At 39.9% G+C, this 17492-nt stretch overlaps 1 protein-coding gene across 5 annotated transcripts in view; it reads left to right on the top strand.

Annotated features, from left to right (window-relative positions):
• The window catches only part of LOC105692389, a 36606-nt gene extending 24952 nt beyond the window's left edge, over positions 1-11654 (top strand). For all 5 annotated transcript variants that reach the window (XM_048659634.1, XM_012411556.3, XM_048659635.1 and 2 more), the window contains exons 4-6: positions 4531-4731; positions 9887-10250; positions 10345-11654. In XM_048659634.1, coding sequence (XP_048515591.1) covers positions 4531-4731; positions 9887-10250; positions 10345-10476 — 697 coding nt within the window. In that variant the 3' untranslated portion in view covers positions 10477-11654. The remainder of the gene's footprint in view (positions 1-4530; positions 4732-9886; positions 10251-10344) is intronic.
• The last annotated feature ends 5838 nt before the right edge of the window (positions 11655-17492 follow it).

Genomic DNA, 17492 nt, shown 5'->3' with positions numbered 1-17492 from the left:
CATGAAAAATTCGCGGTTTCGAATATCCACGCGTTAGTATAGTTCATCGATCCTAATTAAAATAAAATCAAATATTTCATCGATCCTTTTCGAAAATAATTAATTAAATCGCGGGACTACAGAGACTATAGTTAACACGACCCATTACCCTTGCCGTATAATCTTTTAGTGGATTATTTTTCATTTTATCGCGATGACGGCATTCCCGTTTCATCATTTGCAGGTTTCAACGATGGTGGTGCAGACCTTGAATAGTGACGTCACCTCGCACTTTCCTCCAATCTTATATTGAACCCACTCCAACACGAATTGATATAATCTCATACTCGAGCAAATCTACAACCGAGGAAAAAAACCAAAAAAAAAACAAGAAAAAAAAAAAAACAATTTGCAAATAAAATAAAGATCGTTGCGTACGAAGCAATTGTAATTCCTCAGGTTTATTATAAAATTTTGATCACAAACGCTGCACACGTACATCTATGGGTGACGTCAGAAACACGTAGCGAGCGCTTTAAATCTGATCGTTGGGTTAAAAAATTCTAACGGGATTTATACAGACTACCGTAATTTTGTTTTTTTAAGAAAAAGAATTTCACACAATCGAATTGTATAACGTTTTCTTTTCGACCAGTAGCGACAGCCCTAAAGCGTAGCAAAAGTTTTCGAAGAAACGCGTGTGCCTGAGAAAAGTTATACCTGGTACAATCCGTCCAGCGAGAGTGGATCGGTGGACCATGGGTATATATGGCGATGCGACGCTGCGCAGATTCTACGCTACGGAAAACTTTCCTCTTAGGTAGAAATTGTGAAACGCATTTCGCCCCATCCCTTCGAATTACAATTCTCATCCCATAAATCAGGTATGTGCGCAGTATCCCTCGTCCCTTTTCCTCGTCTCATTTTCGAAGCAACGCAAAGTCAGCCCTCTCCCCAGAAGTTTCGATATTTCACGAGGATAACCGTTCCCTCCCTTTTCCCCTACGTTTTCCTAACGTCGAAAAAATCCCATTGTCCTTCGTACGGACGGTCGCGCGCCGCGGTACGCCGAATACTTTTTCTCCGATAATTTCTTAGTGCGATTCTCTCGACGCAAGAAATAACATTACACATATAACGAAGCGACGCAGACATTCGAACCCTGGGCGCGAGTTTCTCTCTTTTTTTTTTTTGTTTTATTTCTTTCTTTTTGGATGAGACAAAACCCGTCCTAAAGAAGAAACGGGGACGTAAGAGGAGAGTAAAGAAGGCACAGCGAGTCATGCGACTCTTTTCGCCTCCCTTAGCCAGATGAGAGAGAGAAAGATGGAGAGAGAAAAGAATAAGACGAAAAGAGTCAGAATATACTGTACGGTCTATAGGTATAGGTAGAGAATGAACCGAACAGCTTCTCATGTTCCAAGAGTAGTCAGTCGCTAGTGCTGCTGGAGAGGCAAGATACTGCTGCGGTGTCACACTTGGATAGTTTGATCAGGGCAACAACACATAGGTACACATTATTATGTTCTGTGTATGTATGTATGTATGCGCGGTGCATGTACGTACGTATAATACCTAAGAATTACGCCGCTACTTCATGCAGCTGACTGCTACGAAACGAGCTTCGAGACTTTACTTATCGCGAACACGTATTCGGAGCGACCGGTCTATTACCGAGGGCTGCTATATACACATAATATGGATATCAATGCTACACGTAGACGTACAACTTTTGATTAAAAAAAAAAAATTCAAAGTAACGTCTCACCGGTCTCACGTTTGAACGAGGAGGAAACGTGTGCGGTACACATGTGTGAGTTACGTGCAGATAACGACGTATTACGTCGTCCGCGATTACGACATATTGAAAAAGAACAAGAGAAAAAAAAAAAAACTAGACAGGTAGGTTTGACCGTGGACGCGTAAATTTTTCTCAATCTACGATACGAGGTATATTGGATCGGAAAATTTTGGACTACCCCCCGGGAAATCGATCGAAAAATGAGGAATACTAATTCAATTTAAAATTGAACCAGACAGATGTTATCTAGCGGCGAAATACATACCCATAAAATCGTACCTATGTACGGCTATACGCGAGCCACATGGATATCTGGCGAGTTACCGCGTGAGTAATGTCGTCCTAGACACACCCTGGGAAAATTCAAGGTCGAATTTCTTACGTAGATTAGGTTGGGTCACGTTACGGGCGTGTGTGTGAGTAGGGGAAACCAACATTCGCGCAGGTAGGCGATATACCCGAACAACGTACGACGGGTATACGAGCGCAGGTATGCATCGGAGGCAGGCGTCGCGTCGCCTCATTGTCACCTGGTCTTTAGAGCATTAGACTACCTCGCTCGAGTGCAGCAGCAGCAGCAGTAGCTCGGTAACGGCGTAGAATATTTTTTCGCGCTACAAGATCATCTGATTTCACATGCGCGAGGTGAATATTATTTTTTGAAGCAGCCGGGCGGGGCTCTTCGTCGTCGTCGTCGTCGTCGTCGCGATCTCGCGATGAATACATTAACTGGGAAAATATATAGGTGGATATGATGCATCAGGCGTGGAAGACGGATACGGTGGAGCGAAGGGTGGAGAATCACTTGATCTCAATTTCGGCTCATTAGCGACAAAAATTCCGCGGATAGTGGGATTGTAGTTATCTCTCGTCGTTGATGCGCCGCGTCGCGCCGGACGAGCAGCAGCAGCAGCAGGTCCGTTCGTAATCGTATACGTTGTCCGATCGTTACCGAATTTTACGGACGGTCACGGTTGTGTAAATGATCGTCGGACAATCCTACCTACACACCACTCCGCAGGGTTCGAGGTACTTTTCAACGGACGCTCGTCGAATCGCTCGCTCGTAACGGTGAAAGTTATGTCGAAAGTCGTTTTTTATTCATTCTTTTTGCTTTCTGCTCCACGAAGAGCAAAAGTACAAATGTGCGTAACGAGAAACTGGCGATCGGTCGGTCGGTCGGGGTAAAACAACGTAGGTACGTACGTATGTACATACGAAGACGCAACGACGACGCGTCTCCGGCCTCACGCACTCTACGAAACTCGCGACGTCTTGTAAGAGTAGTGGGCATGATGTAATCTAAATTACTGCAGCAATTGAGCTCCGTTCCGTTCCCCCCCGCGCGTCTGCCATACACCACCGTCGTCGTCTCGTTTAATACTTTGCGTGGGTTGTCAGTGTCGCTCAACTAAAAACCGACGTTGAAAAGAACGAGGAATGAAAAAAAAAAAAAAGTAGAAAAAAAATGTAAATGGAGTAACCCGCAGTCTGCGGCATCCTCGTCATCCCACGTTACTAACATCTTGACGGGGGTTCGTCAAGAACAACTAACCGTATAACCCCGTTACACGTATAATATCCATCGAAATTCCGATCCAAAGGCTCAACGAATAGATCGGATTTTTATCCTATTATTTATCATCAAGATTCGCATACCTGAGGGTAATAAATTTATTTTATCGAAATACTAGAAGATAATAATTCGCTACCCCCAGGCCCTTTCGACAGACCGTCGAAACTATGATCCCGACTGTGTAACGGTGTGAAATGCGTGATGAGTCAGACTTAGGAACGTTCGTCTAACTTTTTGCTCCGGCTCGATTTCTTTGGGCAGTTGCCCGAGGCTAACGAAACTCTGATTCGAGATCCTCGCTGCACAGGTAGTCAAAAGGTACGGAATAGCGTGGTTATATAAAAACGCGTATATCGGGACATTGGCTGCAGTTTTTTTCTCTTCACGAGCCGTGCAACGCGGACGATCATATCTCGTTCTTTGGACGTACGAATAAAATTTCACCTCTCGCGAAAAAAAGTCAAATAACTTTTGCGAAATGGGTGTAACATACGTAGCGGTTTCTCCATATATTTCACCTTTATTTTCATCCTTCTATGAAGTTTCGTCGATCGTATGTATAAGTAGCAAATAAGGACAGGTTGGCGCCGAGAAGCTGAGATCGATGCCGCGAGTATAAAGGTAACCCAGCTCTACCCTAGCAACGTGCGCGTACAGCCCATACACACCTATGATCCGATGTCCAAATGTGACAAAAACCTCGACCTACATGTACGTATCGGTATATCGAGTAAAAAAAAAAAAGAAAAGAAAAAATTATTCAAACACGTCTCAAGAGAAGGAAGAAAAAAAAAAAAAAAATAGCTCCATCTTACAACCACCGGGTATTACATAATTATATCTTTTTCTTTCGATTATCCACGGCATACCGTGGAGAGACAGGTACACCATTGTACTCGATATCCGCGCACGATATTTAAAATATCTACATAACTGACTCGCACAAAGGGGTTACTGTACCATCGTCGAGTTTCACATTCTAAGGGAACAAGTAAACTTTGTATACGCGATCGCCTGTCCGAGCTAATATATAAATTATCGTTGTGATTTTTCAACGATTCACGTCGGGGGTGGAGGGCGCGTTGGTGGATCGTACAGGTGATCCACCGTTTACGCGAAATTCAACGCAAATCTCACGATCCGATCGCATAATCTGTACGTTTTTTATTTACAGCGAGGGTAGAGAGAGAGTGCGAGTCTCGCTCCTGGAACCGACGCCCTGCCCTTCGACGCCGGGCGTCCTTTTGTTGGAACCTGTAACGTCGGACCTCGACGACCTACACCTTCACAATAATCGCACGATGGCAACCAGTCCCGCGGAATTACTAACGACCCATACGGAGCACACAACGCCCACCTATCACACGCAGATCAGGTTTGTTATATCGAAAAATCATCCCTGCATCGATCGTAAAAGAAATACGAAGTAAACGACTGATCAGAAATTATTCGTTTCTACGTAAAATAAAAATCACGTCACGGACGTGTTTAAAAAATCTCAACATTGATAACCTCGTAAGTTATACTTGTACGAAGGCTGATTATTTACAAAAGCATCGTTATATTGTACATTCGATAAGAAGAATTCAAGCTGACTAAAAAATGGCGGCCTCATATGCCGAGATGCACACCGTCTAAAGTACGTATCCGTGTATCGCACACCCCGTGAAAAATCTTCGTACGTGAAGCGCGATAAAATAAAAATCGAATCACAGAAATTAGTACGAAGGTTTAAAGTGAAGAAAAAAATTGCGGTGAGGGTTGAACATAGGATGGACTGTAGGGTCCTTTGATCGTACACCTAGGTACGGTACGGTACACCTATTTCGCCCTACTGGCGCTTGCGCAACGAGTTTCTCTCCTCACGGTGGTTGCAGCAGCAGCAGCAGCAGCAAAAGCAGCTAGTCGCTGTGCCCACCAATCTATGTTACATGTTATTCGGTATAATATACTGAAAAATCATGAATAAATTGCGGTTGTAATGAGTACCCTGCGCCTGTCGTGTTGCGGTAAATCACACGTCAAATGATCCCTCCGTCAGAATTTTCTCTAGATCATTATTACACGGCTTGTAATCAATTTTTCATCTCTCTCTCTCTCTCTCTCAATCGGATGAATTTCATGCGACGGATACCAAAAGTTTACACCCGTAAAAATAAAAAAATAAAAAAACCCGTACGACCGACCTGCCAACTTTTCTATCTCTACGCGTGCGGAGAAAGTTGCGGTTTTTGGTGGAAATAGGAGCGTGAAAAAAAAAATAGGGCGTCGGGGCGGCAGGGGTGACAATACGGTTTGTACGCTACTGGAACCAGAGACGCGGGATCGATGCAGCAACGGACGGTATAACGATAAGGGGAGCAAGGGGGATGAGGGGGGCGGAGGTAAAGGTGGAGACGGAGTCGGAGGTGGGTGCGGGTGGGACCAGGTGAATAGACTATAGCTGCACCTCCGTTCGTGATGCACGTAGTCGCAGTCACCGTGTGCAATTGCACCTGAAAGGAAGGAAGGAGATGTTCGGTTGAATTTGCCTCCTCCTCCTCGCGTGCCACTGTAGCAACGCCGAGTGTATAAATGACGATGAACCGGGTTAAAAGTAATCGAAAATCAACCGTATCAGATACAATTTGAATATGGATAACGTAACATGAATATCGTGGAAGACGTGGATCCGTACAATCGAATATAAAAATCTCAAATCATCGGTTCACTGTATGAACAAGTACAACCGCCGTTCGAAATCTCTCGATTTTTTCCAATCATCAGTGTCTCCGATTTTTACGCCGGGTGCAAATTTTTTATCAAATATAATCGAACTACATCACTTCGTTCTTCATCCGATCATTGATTCAATAAAGAATCCGATGATCTTTTGCTCCCAATAACGATCTGCAATAAAACTCGCTGGTCATCGAAATCTTTTCCCATGACCAACTACTGGCCAACCGTCAATTTTATCGCGGTGTATCGCACGTAGCTACATTCCATCGATATGAGAAAAAATAAAACGCTGATACAATATACATCTTCCGACGCCAATTTCCTTTTCCTTTTCTATCAAACGGTTGTTATTTTTTTTTTTTCCATTCTTTATCTCAAAATTGCGGTGCACCGCATGCATATAGGTCGTCGCTGATTATCCCGGAAGCATATAAAACTAGACGGTAATTATACAACGACAAGGTCGAAAGCTCGTTCGCGGCCTGTGTCAACATCCGCACCTATACCTCCTATATCCGTTGCGTAACGTACGCGTATATTACATGGAGTCGTCATACGCGTATGCACGTGTGTAACGATTTACCGAAACCATCGAGAAAACGAGGTGTAATAATCCCGACAACAAAAAAAACCCTGCAACGTTTCTTTTCATTTTATTTGTTCCCCCCAACTTCCTGCGTTGGGATGTCGCTTGTATACCGGTAGCTGTTCGCGATTAACGCGGATTTATATCCCGTCGTCGTCGGCGACTATGTAAGCGGGTAAACTTCAGCGGTGCCAAATTAAATATCTCGATCTCCCCACCATTAGATTAGAAAATATATCCATTGAATGAACAAAAAGATACGACGTAACGTAGGTACACATCTGTGCGCGGAGTTAGCCTCGCAATCATTTCTGCATGGTACAGAAACAACGTAAACAAGTTTATATAAATTGAGCGATGAGTTCACTGGAAGAAAACGAACGGTTCTCTTCGATGACTCATTCGGACAACAGCAAAATAGCAATAGCAAAATCCTCATCGGCATCGAGGGAAACAGAAAGCGTACGTGTATAACCGCGACGAGAATTTCGCGGTTCGAACCGCGGCCCACGTTCTAGTTTATTAATAAGCCACATACGATATGACTTTAGTTACGTTGTGTTTCGGAACGGGAGAAACGGCAAAACGAATCGGCTGACCTCGACCCGGAACGAACTACGAACGAGTTCCTATACATCCGAAATTCGCGCGGAGGCATTTATTCGACTGTACGTGTAATTTACGCGTTCGTTATAAATACATGTACACGAGTATACCAACGACGCGACGTAGGAGGGGGCTGTCGCTGAATTCCTCCACGCACGTTACAGAACTGGAAAATCGTTTTTTCCTTTTTTCCTCTTTTACACAAATGTGCTGCTAACGTTCATCGCACGCGATGCGATGACGACGGAGCGTGTGCGACCACCATACGTGGTACCGGTGTGACGTCGAAGCGGCGACTTACATACGTCGGAACTACTTTGAAATAAAAAAAAAAAAAAACGAAGAAGAGAATAAAGAAAAGAAAAAAAAAATTTACGAATCTGGGGCGTCGCGACGACCGCTACACGTACGTACGTACGTCGTACACGTATGCCGTATACACGTTCGGGTATAACCAGCCGCGGCGGGGGAGGAAACTCGCGCAAAGCCAGAGGTGGGGCAAAGTTAGGAATAGAATATCGAAGAACTGAGGACAGGGGGACAAACGACGACGGACCAGAGCCGCGGGTTCGATAAAATACACTCCCAACTATCGCACATGGTCCAGTTTATCCCTGCAACTGTAACGTTTTTCGCACTGTCGCCGGAGCTTTTTCCAAGCTTTCGTCGTTAAGTACGAAAATATTCGTATCGATTCGTTCGAAATCACGTGAAATCATCGCAATTCGTACTGCGTGTACCTAAAGCTGTGTATACGTAACAGCGAACTTAGTAAAATTACACGTAAGGTCAGGTGTAGAAATTTAATTCAGCTGATGTGTGCGAGCGGCGGTAATTAATAATCTATTTTAGAATCGTGTGGGTGGTGAATGACGCGCGGTTTCTGTGCAACTCGAAGTTTGTTCGCCGCACATGTGCGAGCCAACGTTAAACTGTGATAATAAAATCGTAATCATCGGCGCGGTGCGTGCGTGTGTAAAACCGTGTTAAAAAAAAACTGTGCTTCTCCGAATATCAATGAATTAAAAACTACCGACTCGAAATATGTAACATTAAATTCCAATCGAAGTGGAACTTGCAAGCGCGATTCTTCTTCGCTCTCACTTCGATGCACGCGGTATAAATACGAAGCACAGCGGGCGCCGAAATGACGCCGTGGTCGGAACCGCGAGAAATCTGCATTTCTTCGAAGTCTGGCCTAAGCAGTGGTAGTGAGTCAGTGATGGGAAAAAGAGTTGCAACCCTCTAGAGTCGGCGCGATTCTCTCAACCGTCGTCGTCCCCTTCGACCTGTACGGTAAACGCGAGCCGTTAACCCTTAACCACAATTTTTTTTTCCTCTCTCGTAATTCCCTTTCGCCGCGGTTATCCTCTTCACCCCGTACTTCCCACCCCTTGAGCCTTAACTGCAGCGGCACCTCGAGTTTTTTTTAAACCCTTGCCGAGCGACAAACGCGATGAAAATGACAGCTTCGCACGGCGGACACGTTTACTACGTACTCAAGCTACCGAGGGATTCGTGGGACGATGAAAACAGGTATATCCGATCGTTCCCCCCTCCCCCCAAAAAAAAAAAGCCCAAAAACTTTTCTATAACAGCCGGGGGTTGTTTTTTCTTTCCAAATTTTTACTCTGCGCGCGAATCATCACATGCTACCTGTGGACCCCGGTGCAACTAGTGTTTGGCTTTGGTCGTATGTTTGCCGAGCTTTCTGCGATTCTCTTTGATTTTCGGAGCCAAGAATTCTTGGTGAATGAACTGAGGATTCGATATGACTAGTCACAGCGGATAAAAGGAATATACGTATATTCTTTTTACCTCACAAACAGTACCGTCCTTAAAAAAAAAATTCATCGAAGTTTGATCGTCGATTGATCGAATTTTTAAAAGAAAAAAAGACTCTGTTTTCATTCGAATTAAAATTACACAGATTTAATTGAGCTAGCGTTGATCGATTACATGTTACAGATTTTCGTAGTTGAAATCGTTCGATTGAAACGCGTGTCATTACCCCCGGCGACTTTCGACTGCAGTTTTACATTACCGTTACGCGTGCATTACGAATTACACCGAAGAGATCGTCGATGATTATCGGAAGTCGGCGAAGCGCGGACCGGAAATCTAGCGACGTGATGTGTTTCTTATCATTTGCATATCGCGCGAATAGTCATGTACCGTAATAACCCGCGTACACCTGTGTATTCCGTCTACGTCAATTCTAACTATACGACCTATTGTCAGTATCTGTAAGTATAAATATACTCGGGGTTTAAATTCGTACAGCGAAACGCGACTCGAAATGTTGCAGGACGCTTTTATTTAGGGTGGCCTGCACATATGATGCGACGCGACGCAACGCTATGTTGTCTCAGTCCCCTTGATGTTCCCAATTAACGCGGAACGAGCCAATTAAAGTCTCTTCACGATCAACGGATCGCAAGGGGGAGAGACAGGGGAGAGGGTTCGACTCGAACTCGGCATACCTATGCGGCAGCTAAAGCTTCATAATCCAGCGATCGATTCTACGATTATGTGGCGGCTGTTGTAAAATATTGACCAATATTCGAATTTGGGTTTTTGCACATTTTTCTAAAATTCTCTCGATGCATATTTTCAGCACCGACAGCGGATGGGACAATCCGTTCAGGCCGGACGGCGATCTGTCGAGAGAAGCTGACGAGATCGTGGAGTTGATAAAAGGGGGTAAACCGATAACACCGACCCCCGGACAAATCGCCCCGCCGCTTCCCGGCGTTGAGACAACGACGCCCGTGACTTCGGGAGCGGTCGCGAACGCGGCGACAGTCCCCGCGAACGGTACGAGTGAACGCGATTCCGGTGCGAGTCCGCTCTTGAACTCGACCCTCGCCAATCAACAGAATTCACCGAGGCTAAATCAGGGCAACGGTAACGCGCACGCAACGCCGAACAAGGGAGCGACCAATAACGCCGCCAACAATCAACACGCCGCGCACGAGAAGGTGACCCTTGATTTCTTATAATTTTTTCCTACGACTTCATTGTCATTTGAATCGCTACCGTCGGACTTATACCCTCGAATTTACGCATATCCAGGTGGCGACGAGCGTGAACGCAGCGACGGTTGAGGTCGGTCGAGTAACGGCCCAAGGACCAGGGGATGCGTCGCAGGTGGAACACGTAACATTGAAGAAAAAACCCAAGTGTAAATGCTGCGTACTGCAGTAGGATGATTTTACAATTTAAATAATATGAATTAATCCAAAACTCTTAACTCGAGACTAAACACGCTTTAGACTCGAAGCAACATAATTTAAAAAATCCACAACCACCTGCTCGCAAACATAGACGCGGATCGCAAATTCAACTCACTTGCAATTAAAATGAAATATCGCCTCCGTCATCGTCGTCTACGCCAAGGGATGGACGCAATGAAAAATCACGCAACAACCACGCGAAGAAAATGAATAAATGAGAACTAAAAAAAAAAGACCACAAATTGTTTCAAGATTATTTTCGTCCTGGAAATATAGGTAATTTAAATTTGATAAGAAAGAAATCTTCGAATTTTATTGACGCGAGATGAGGCCCTATGGGAGATTTAATACACACGAAAAGTCCGAGTATGTCGAAGAAGTAACGTGTTAATTTACCTCGCAATGCAATTTCGCTGACGTGTCCAAGTGGCGGAGCACGTACGTATAGAAATATATATTTGTACCTGTATATCGATATCTATATGGGTATAAAAGTACCGATGTGTATAGCTATGTATAATAACTCGAGTCGATTACTCGGTTGTATAATTGGATTGAACTAGCTCTGCTCCGATCTGCAATAGCAACAGCAGCACCAGCAACTTACGTGTAAAATCGGAGCAGGTCAATTCGCGGTTGTGAGGCTGAACGATGCAAACACACTGTACACTGTATACTTGATACCGAATACAACATTTACTCACTGCACCTATGATACAATTAATTACTGCAATCAAAAGAAAGAAAGGATAAAAAAAAAAGAACAGAATAGTAAGTCTCGATTCATTCGATATACCTGTACCGATATACCGTTGATCGCGCGGGAGGCAAAGATAAAAAACGAAAGAAGAAATTATAATCGCTGTACAGCAGAGAATTGTGACACTCTGCAAATATCCTATTAATTGTATATGTACACTACTACTATTACATTTATAAGTTTTACGACAAATATTTCTTTAATTATTAATACCAATATTATAATTTAATAATTATTATTTAATTGAAAGAAAAAAATATATATATTTCGCCACTATACAATAACCGTATTCACGAGGGAGAAGAGAAGAAATCAAATTTCCTCTCCCAACTTTTGTCGCATATTCTATATAAATGTCATGTCACTTCATGAGAGAAAGAAACGAAAAAGAAAATCATCACGCATACTCGAATCACAGGTACCTAGATATTTTCAAATAAATTTAGTTACTTGTTAATAAATCGACAAGTCCCATAATTTTTATTACTCGAATTAGACAGATGCTTGCTTTAATTTCTATATGTTGATACTCTAGTAATTATATACCGCGGGACGATCTTTGAGAACGAGAAAAAAAATTCATAGGCGATGTATTATATCAATTATCACGATCGATACGATGAGAGTTGAAAGAGTTACACGAGACGAATGACTAGTTGCAAAAAAAAATCGAGAAGAGTAAAAAGTGAAAAAAGAATACAGAAACGAAAGAACATTAACGATGACTAACAATGAAAATATATTTAAAAAATTGTAGATAAAGAGAATGGTAGCTGCAGCTTTCATGCTTGAATAATACAATTGTTATATTAAATTTTCATATTTGATTGAATAAAAAAAAAAAATAAAAATACCATAAATAAATTACCCGATATACGCGCGCGCGGATATTACGTCTTTTTTGACGGGGTCAAGATTAAATAACAATAAATTCGAAAAAAATGAAAAAAAAAATTGATGTGTTTTCATCGGAATTATCATTCTTACGATTATTATTTATACATACATATAGAAATGTACGTGTACGATAAAATCATTGTATATCAGTACGCGTAAATATGTATGTGTATCTACATATAATATGTGTATAGTATACATAATATGATATGTATAATGAATATATTTAATTTTAACTTTTAAGAAGTGATGAAATTAAAATTTTTAGTAAAAATTCAGGATTCGTATGGAGACTTTTATATTGTTATCCTTATTATTGATATTATTAATATGATTATTATTATTATTAAGTTTTATTATTTGTAAATAATTCAATTTTAACTTTTTTTTAGTTTCTTCAAAGATCCTATAATAAAAATATGCAATACGATTGGAGAACTGCTGCTAATGCACAAATTATAGGTACATTATTATTATTATAATATATATAAATATGCATAATTATATGAAAAACAAATTATAATAAACAAACTGATGATGCAACTAATAAGTTGATAATTATTAGTCTGTTAAAAAAGGAAGCAAGATGGAGAAAAAAAAATTGCAAAAGAAAAGAAGAAATAGAAATCAGTTATCGTCATTGTTACCTTCATCGTTGCACTTGATTGATTAAAAATACATAATAGCTGTTGTACAACTGCATGTTAGGTACTATATTTATTTTATATTGTAACGAATGAATTTTCGATATTCTTGTTTTGGTGTAGAAACATGAGAAAAATGAGGAAAAAAAAGGAACATTATTCATTAAGTATAGTATATGTATACACACACACACATTATGATTTCTAATTATTCTGTTTTTCATTTGTTACATGTTATCGAATAAAGTAAAAATTATTTAAGTAAAAACTGCGTAACTACTGAAAAAAAATTAATAAATAAATCCTGAATATTTACTCTCTCAAATCTGTTATATAATATACTATACGTAGGTATATGAATTCAGTGCGGAAGATGATTTACTAGATTTTTTTTTCAACAATTATTCTACCCGAAGAGAAATTTTCAAATAGGAATAATAAAGAGCTTTTCTCTCATATTCGGTATCTAGATGTTCAACCAGCGAATAAGTTACCAAAAATGAACTCTGAAAAATTCATAACATCAGTTCGATAAAACTGGCTGCCGCAATTTTACGACTTTAAAGTTCGATCTCTTTCAACCTGCGATAAATTGACATGGACATTCGCTACATAGGAAGCACCCCTCACGATCTCCAAATAGGAGAAAAAATTACGAGATCAATTGTCGTGTAGTTATTTCTAGTAAGAAAAAAATAACTATGTAGATAAATAAAAAAAGTAAAAACGCAATACAAAATCACAAAATGCAAGCCCAGCACAGGATTTAATTTTGATTACTAACTATCGCATTTTAATTAACTAACGTTTTCCCGATATCGCTTGTATTGTATTTTCGATTCGCGAAAAATTTCACTCTTTTATACCGTGAGCGCCTCGTGAAAGTAGTTGCCATCCATCCAGGCGTTGAAATATTCGAATTTATCGTTCTACAGACAAACCCGAGCTTTGCTGGAGTCAGCGTAGCCAGCAGCGCAGCGCTTTGTTATGAGACGTCACCTTGGGGGCTGAGCAGAGGTGACGCCCCACAACAAACCCCCTCGCTCGTGGCTACCTGACTCCAGCTAAACTCGGGTTCGCTGGTGAATTGAGAAATTCGAATATTTCGACTCATGCATGGATCGCAACTATTTTCACCAGATAAAATTATCAAAGTATTTTTTTGTAAAGTCCGAAAATTGGAAACAAAAATTTTTCTGCAGGATTACAATAACTTGAAAAGAAAAATTGGATAATTTATGAAGTTTCATTCGGGCTGATCAAGAGATTTATTTAAATAAGAGTAATATATTTATTAATATGTATAATAAATAAATGGATGAACAAAAACGCCGCGATATTTTAACGATTGAATAAAAGATGTATTATAGAAATGACGGCTGATATATAAATAAAAAAAAAACATAAATTATATATTATACATATAGGTAGTGTACCTGTAACAGATATTATACCATTGCTGTATAGATAATGCAGGAATGCGGAATGATGTATGTATATTGATTGATAATTCATCGATGATATATATGTATATCCTGAAGAAATATTTTTCATAAAATAATTGTAGTATTACTATACGTACTTTGAAGTACGTGTATATTATAGTTTTTGTTACTAAATCTTTTAGATTTTAGAATATTTTATAAGTTAGCGTCATTCGGGAGTGCGCGAACCCTCCATGCACGTTATAATATACACGGTAAATTAATGGATTTGTTAGTTAATCGATCGTTTGACAAATTTGGGAACATTTTCGATCCGCAGGATCCCATTCGAAATTTATTCATAAGCTTTCAAGGGATACGCAATTATATATTCTTTTTTCTTCATTTAATTTCGCTTGTTCCTATACGTAACGATGGTCACACGTACGATGTGTACCTTTAGCTATCACGTTAAATTACTTTGCGTCAGTCGATAATTGAATATATTATTATTGTACCGGTATGTTGACGATGTAGTCCTAATAGTTATTATTATTATTACACATATGAAACACCCATATAAATAATCGATTTACATATGTATAGTTGTTGAAAAAGTATGTTACTGTACGATGAAAGTTCAATAGTGATGATTAACACGCACCGAATCTTCCACGACATTCTCTACTCCCCATAATTAATTGATATATATATAAAAATAAACCTGTTGATCCTGCTGAGCTTCGGATATTTAAAAAGAGAAGAAAAAAAAACATTAAATGTCTTGTTAAATTCATAGTCCTTGAATAATGGAACCAAATCCAAACCATCCTCTAAAATATCATTGTGACAGAATACGAGGGACGAAAAATAATAAAAAAAAAAAAGATAGAAATATAATTTTTATAAACCGCAATAACTAACGTGTCAAATAATAAAAATCCGGGAGTGGATCGTGAAGAAATTGCGGTACACGGATGCGATGACCGAATGCGTAAAACACGCACAAATTACGTAACTTAAAAAATTGTCACATAGCATATGCTGTGTACCATTTACAACGTATTAGACAAGCTTGTGTCCATTTGTAAAATTGTTTGTTTCTTGTGAGATTATTCGTCGTTAATTTGAACTTAATTAATGCTCGTGATAATCCAATGCTAATTATATCATTGCACGGTGGAATGTGGGACTGATTGTAATTGAGGACGGTACAATAATTATATTCGGGCAAACTGAAGACGACCGCATCGTCATCCACTTGTTACTTTATTTGCTACACGAGGAGAAAAGATTGAGCATCTGCTCAATCCACCGATCAATCAATCAATCAATCTTCCGTAACAAGTGCTAAAATAAATATACTTATGCGCGCACTGTATATAAATAAAATATACAGAGATTTCGAGGGGGTAAGTTAACTAGTTTCGAGAGCACTTGATTGAATTGGGTATTTTGTTGAAATGCCGTGGCCACAAGATAAATGTAATAATTAAAGGTCGCGTGATATGCCTACGCCATACGGGAAAGACACACCATATAAATAGATAGATAAATCGATCCCTACTAATGTTTGCACTTCCATAAAACCGCCTACACACCCAAGTAGTATCCGCGTTGAAATTACATTGCAAGGTTACAGAATTACGACCCGCCATAATTTCCAACCGTTCATCCCAAAATACGCTTCTTTACTTTATCTTGTCCGGCAAAATTTAATACAAATTAAATGGTAAATTTCATCGGACGCGGAACATAGGTGCTTATTGCTCTTGATTCGTTTATGACATTATACCGCACATGAGGATAATCGAATCAATTCGGAATATAGGTATTGGCTGAAATTATATCTGTAGCTTCGACAAATCTTCGTATATATTCACAGAATCAGCACTCCTTTACATACATACTTGAATGCATGTAAGAAATGCATACCCGACTTGGTGATATACGTTTCGATGGTTTACCCATGCCAGGAAAAAAATTCCGATACCGCGCGGTAGCTATTATGTGCTTTACACAAGGTTGACCTTTATATATACGTTGTCACGATGGGAGCGCGATCGATGTGATCATAAATATTAAGATGAACGGAGTATTATCACAAACTAATCGTATACAGAAATCTACAGTGCGTAGATTTTGTAAAAGTGTCAAGATTAATCCCGAAGGGAGAAGGGAAGGGAGGAGAGGGTTGCAGCTGCACCTGATACGGAAAAAACACAGCACCATGAAGTTCATTTGAACATAATTGGTAATACTAACTAATAGGTCATAACTGATCACACAAAGATAACGCTTTAGTAAAGCAGAGAAGGACGCGATGCGCACATACGTTTATATAACGTTATCCAATGCTATAAGGTCGCCGCATAGTGACAATCTCATCTACAAGACACCATAAGAGACGTGGAAACAAAAATCTATGAAAATGATGAAGTTTATCGCCATTTCTTCGCTTTTTGGAGCAGAAAAAAAAGGGGCACCCCTTGGATTTTTGCGGTTTTGGGATTTACGATAAAAAATTTCTTTTTTACCAGATTCTTATGTATTTTGACCTCAGGAATCCGAATCTGAAAGAAAAATTGATCTATCTCTAAAATTGACCGAGTTATCGCCAATTTTCAGCTTTTTGGGGTCAAAAATAAAAAATTGAGTTTTTAGTCTATATTAATGTAATTTGAGCTCAGGAATCTGAATCTCGAAGAAAAATTGATCTATCTATAAAATTTATCGAGTTATCGCCATTTTTAGGCATTTTTTTGCATAAATTTGAGGATATCTCGAAGGGAAAAAATCGTAGCTCAATTTGGACGACGGATTCGTGTTCCTGAGGTCAAAATACGTAAGAAAAGTGCCATACGATCAATTTAAAAAAATAAAAATTTTTGGCCAAAATTTGAAAAAATCCAAAGGGGTACACCTTGAAAAAATCTCAAATTTTGGCCAAAAATTTTTATTTTTTAAAATTGATCGTATGGCACTTTTCTTATGTATTTTGACCTCAGGAACACGAATCCGTTGTCCAAATTGAGCTACGATTTTTTCCCTTCGAGATATCCTCAAATTTATGCAAAAAAATGCCTAAAAATGGCGATAACTCGAAAAATTTTATGGATAGATCAATTTTTCTTCGAGATTCAGATTCCTGAGCTCAAATTACATTAATATAGACTAAAAAATAAACTTTTTATTTTTCACCCCAAAAAGCTGAAAATTGGCGATAACTCTGTCAATTTTAGAGATAGGTCAATTTTTCTTT

The sequence above is a fragment of the Athalia rosae genome, chromosome 8, assembly GCF_917208135.1.
Source record: "Athalia rosae chromosome 8, iyAthRosa1.1, whole genome shotgun sequence".
In the NCBI taxonomy this organism is placed as follows: Eukaryota; Metazoa; Arthropoda; class Insecta; order Hymenoptera; family Athaliidae; genus Athalia; species Athalia rosae.
The sequence above is the reverse complement of the archived record's forward strand: the minus strand, read 5'-3'. Positions and strand labels throughout refer to the sequence as shown.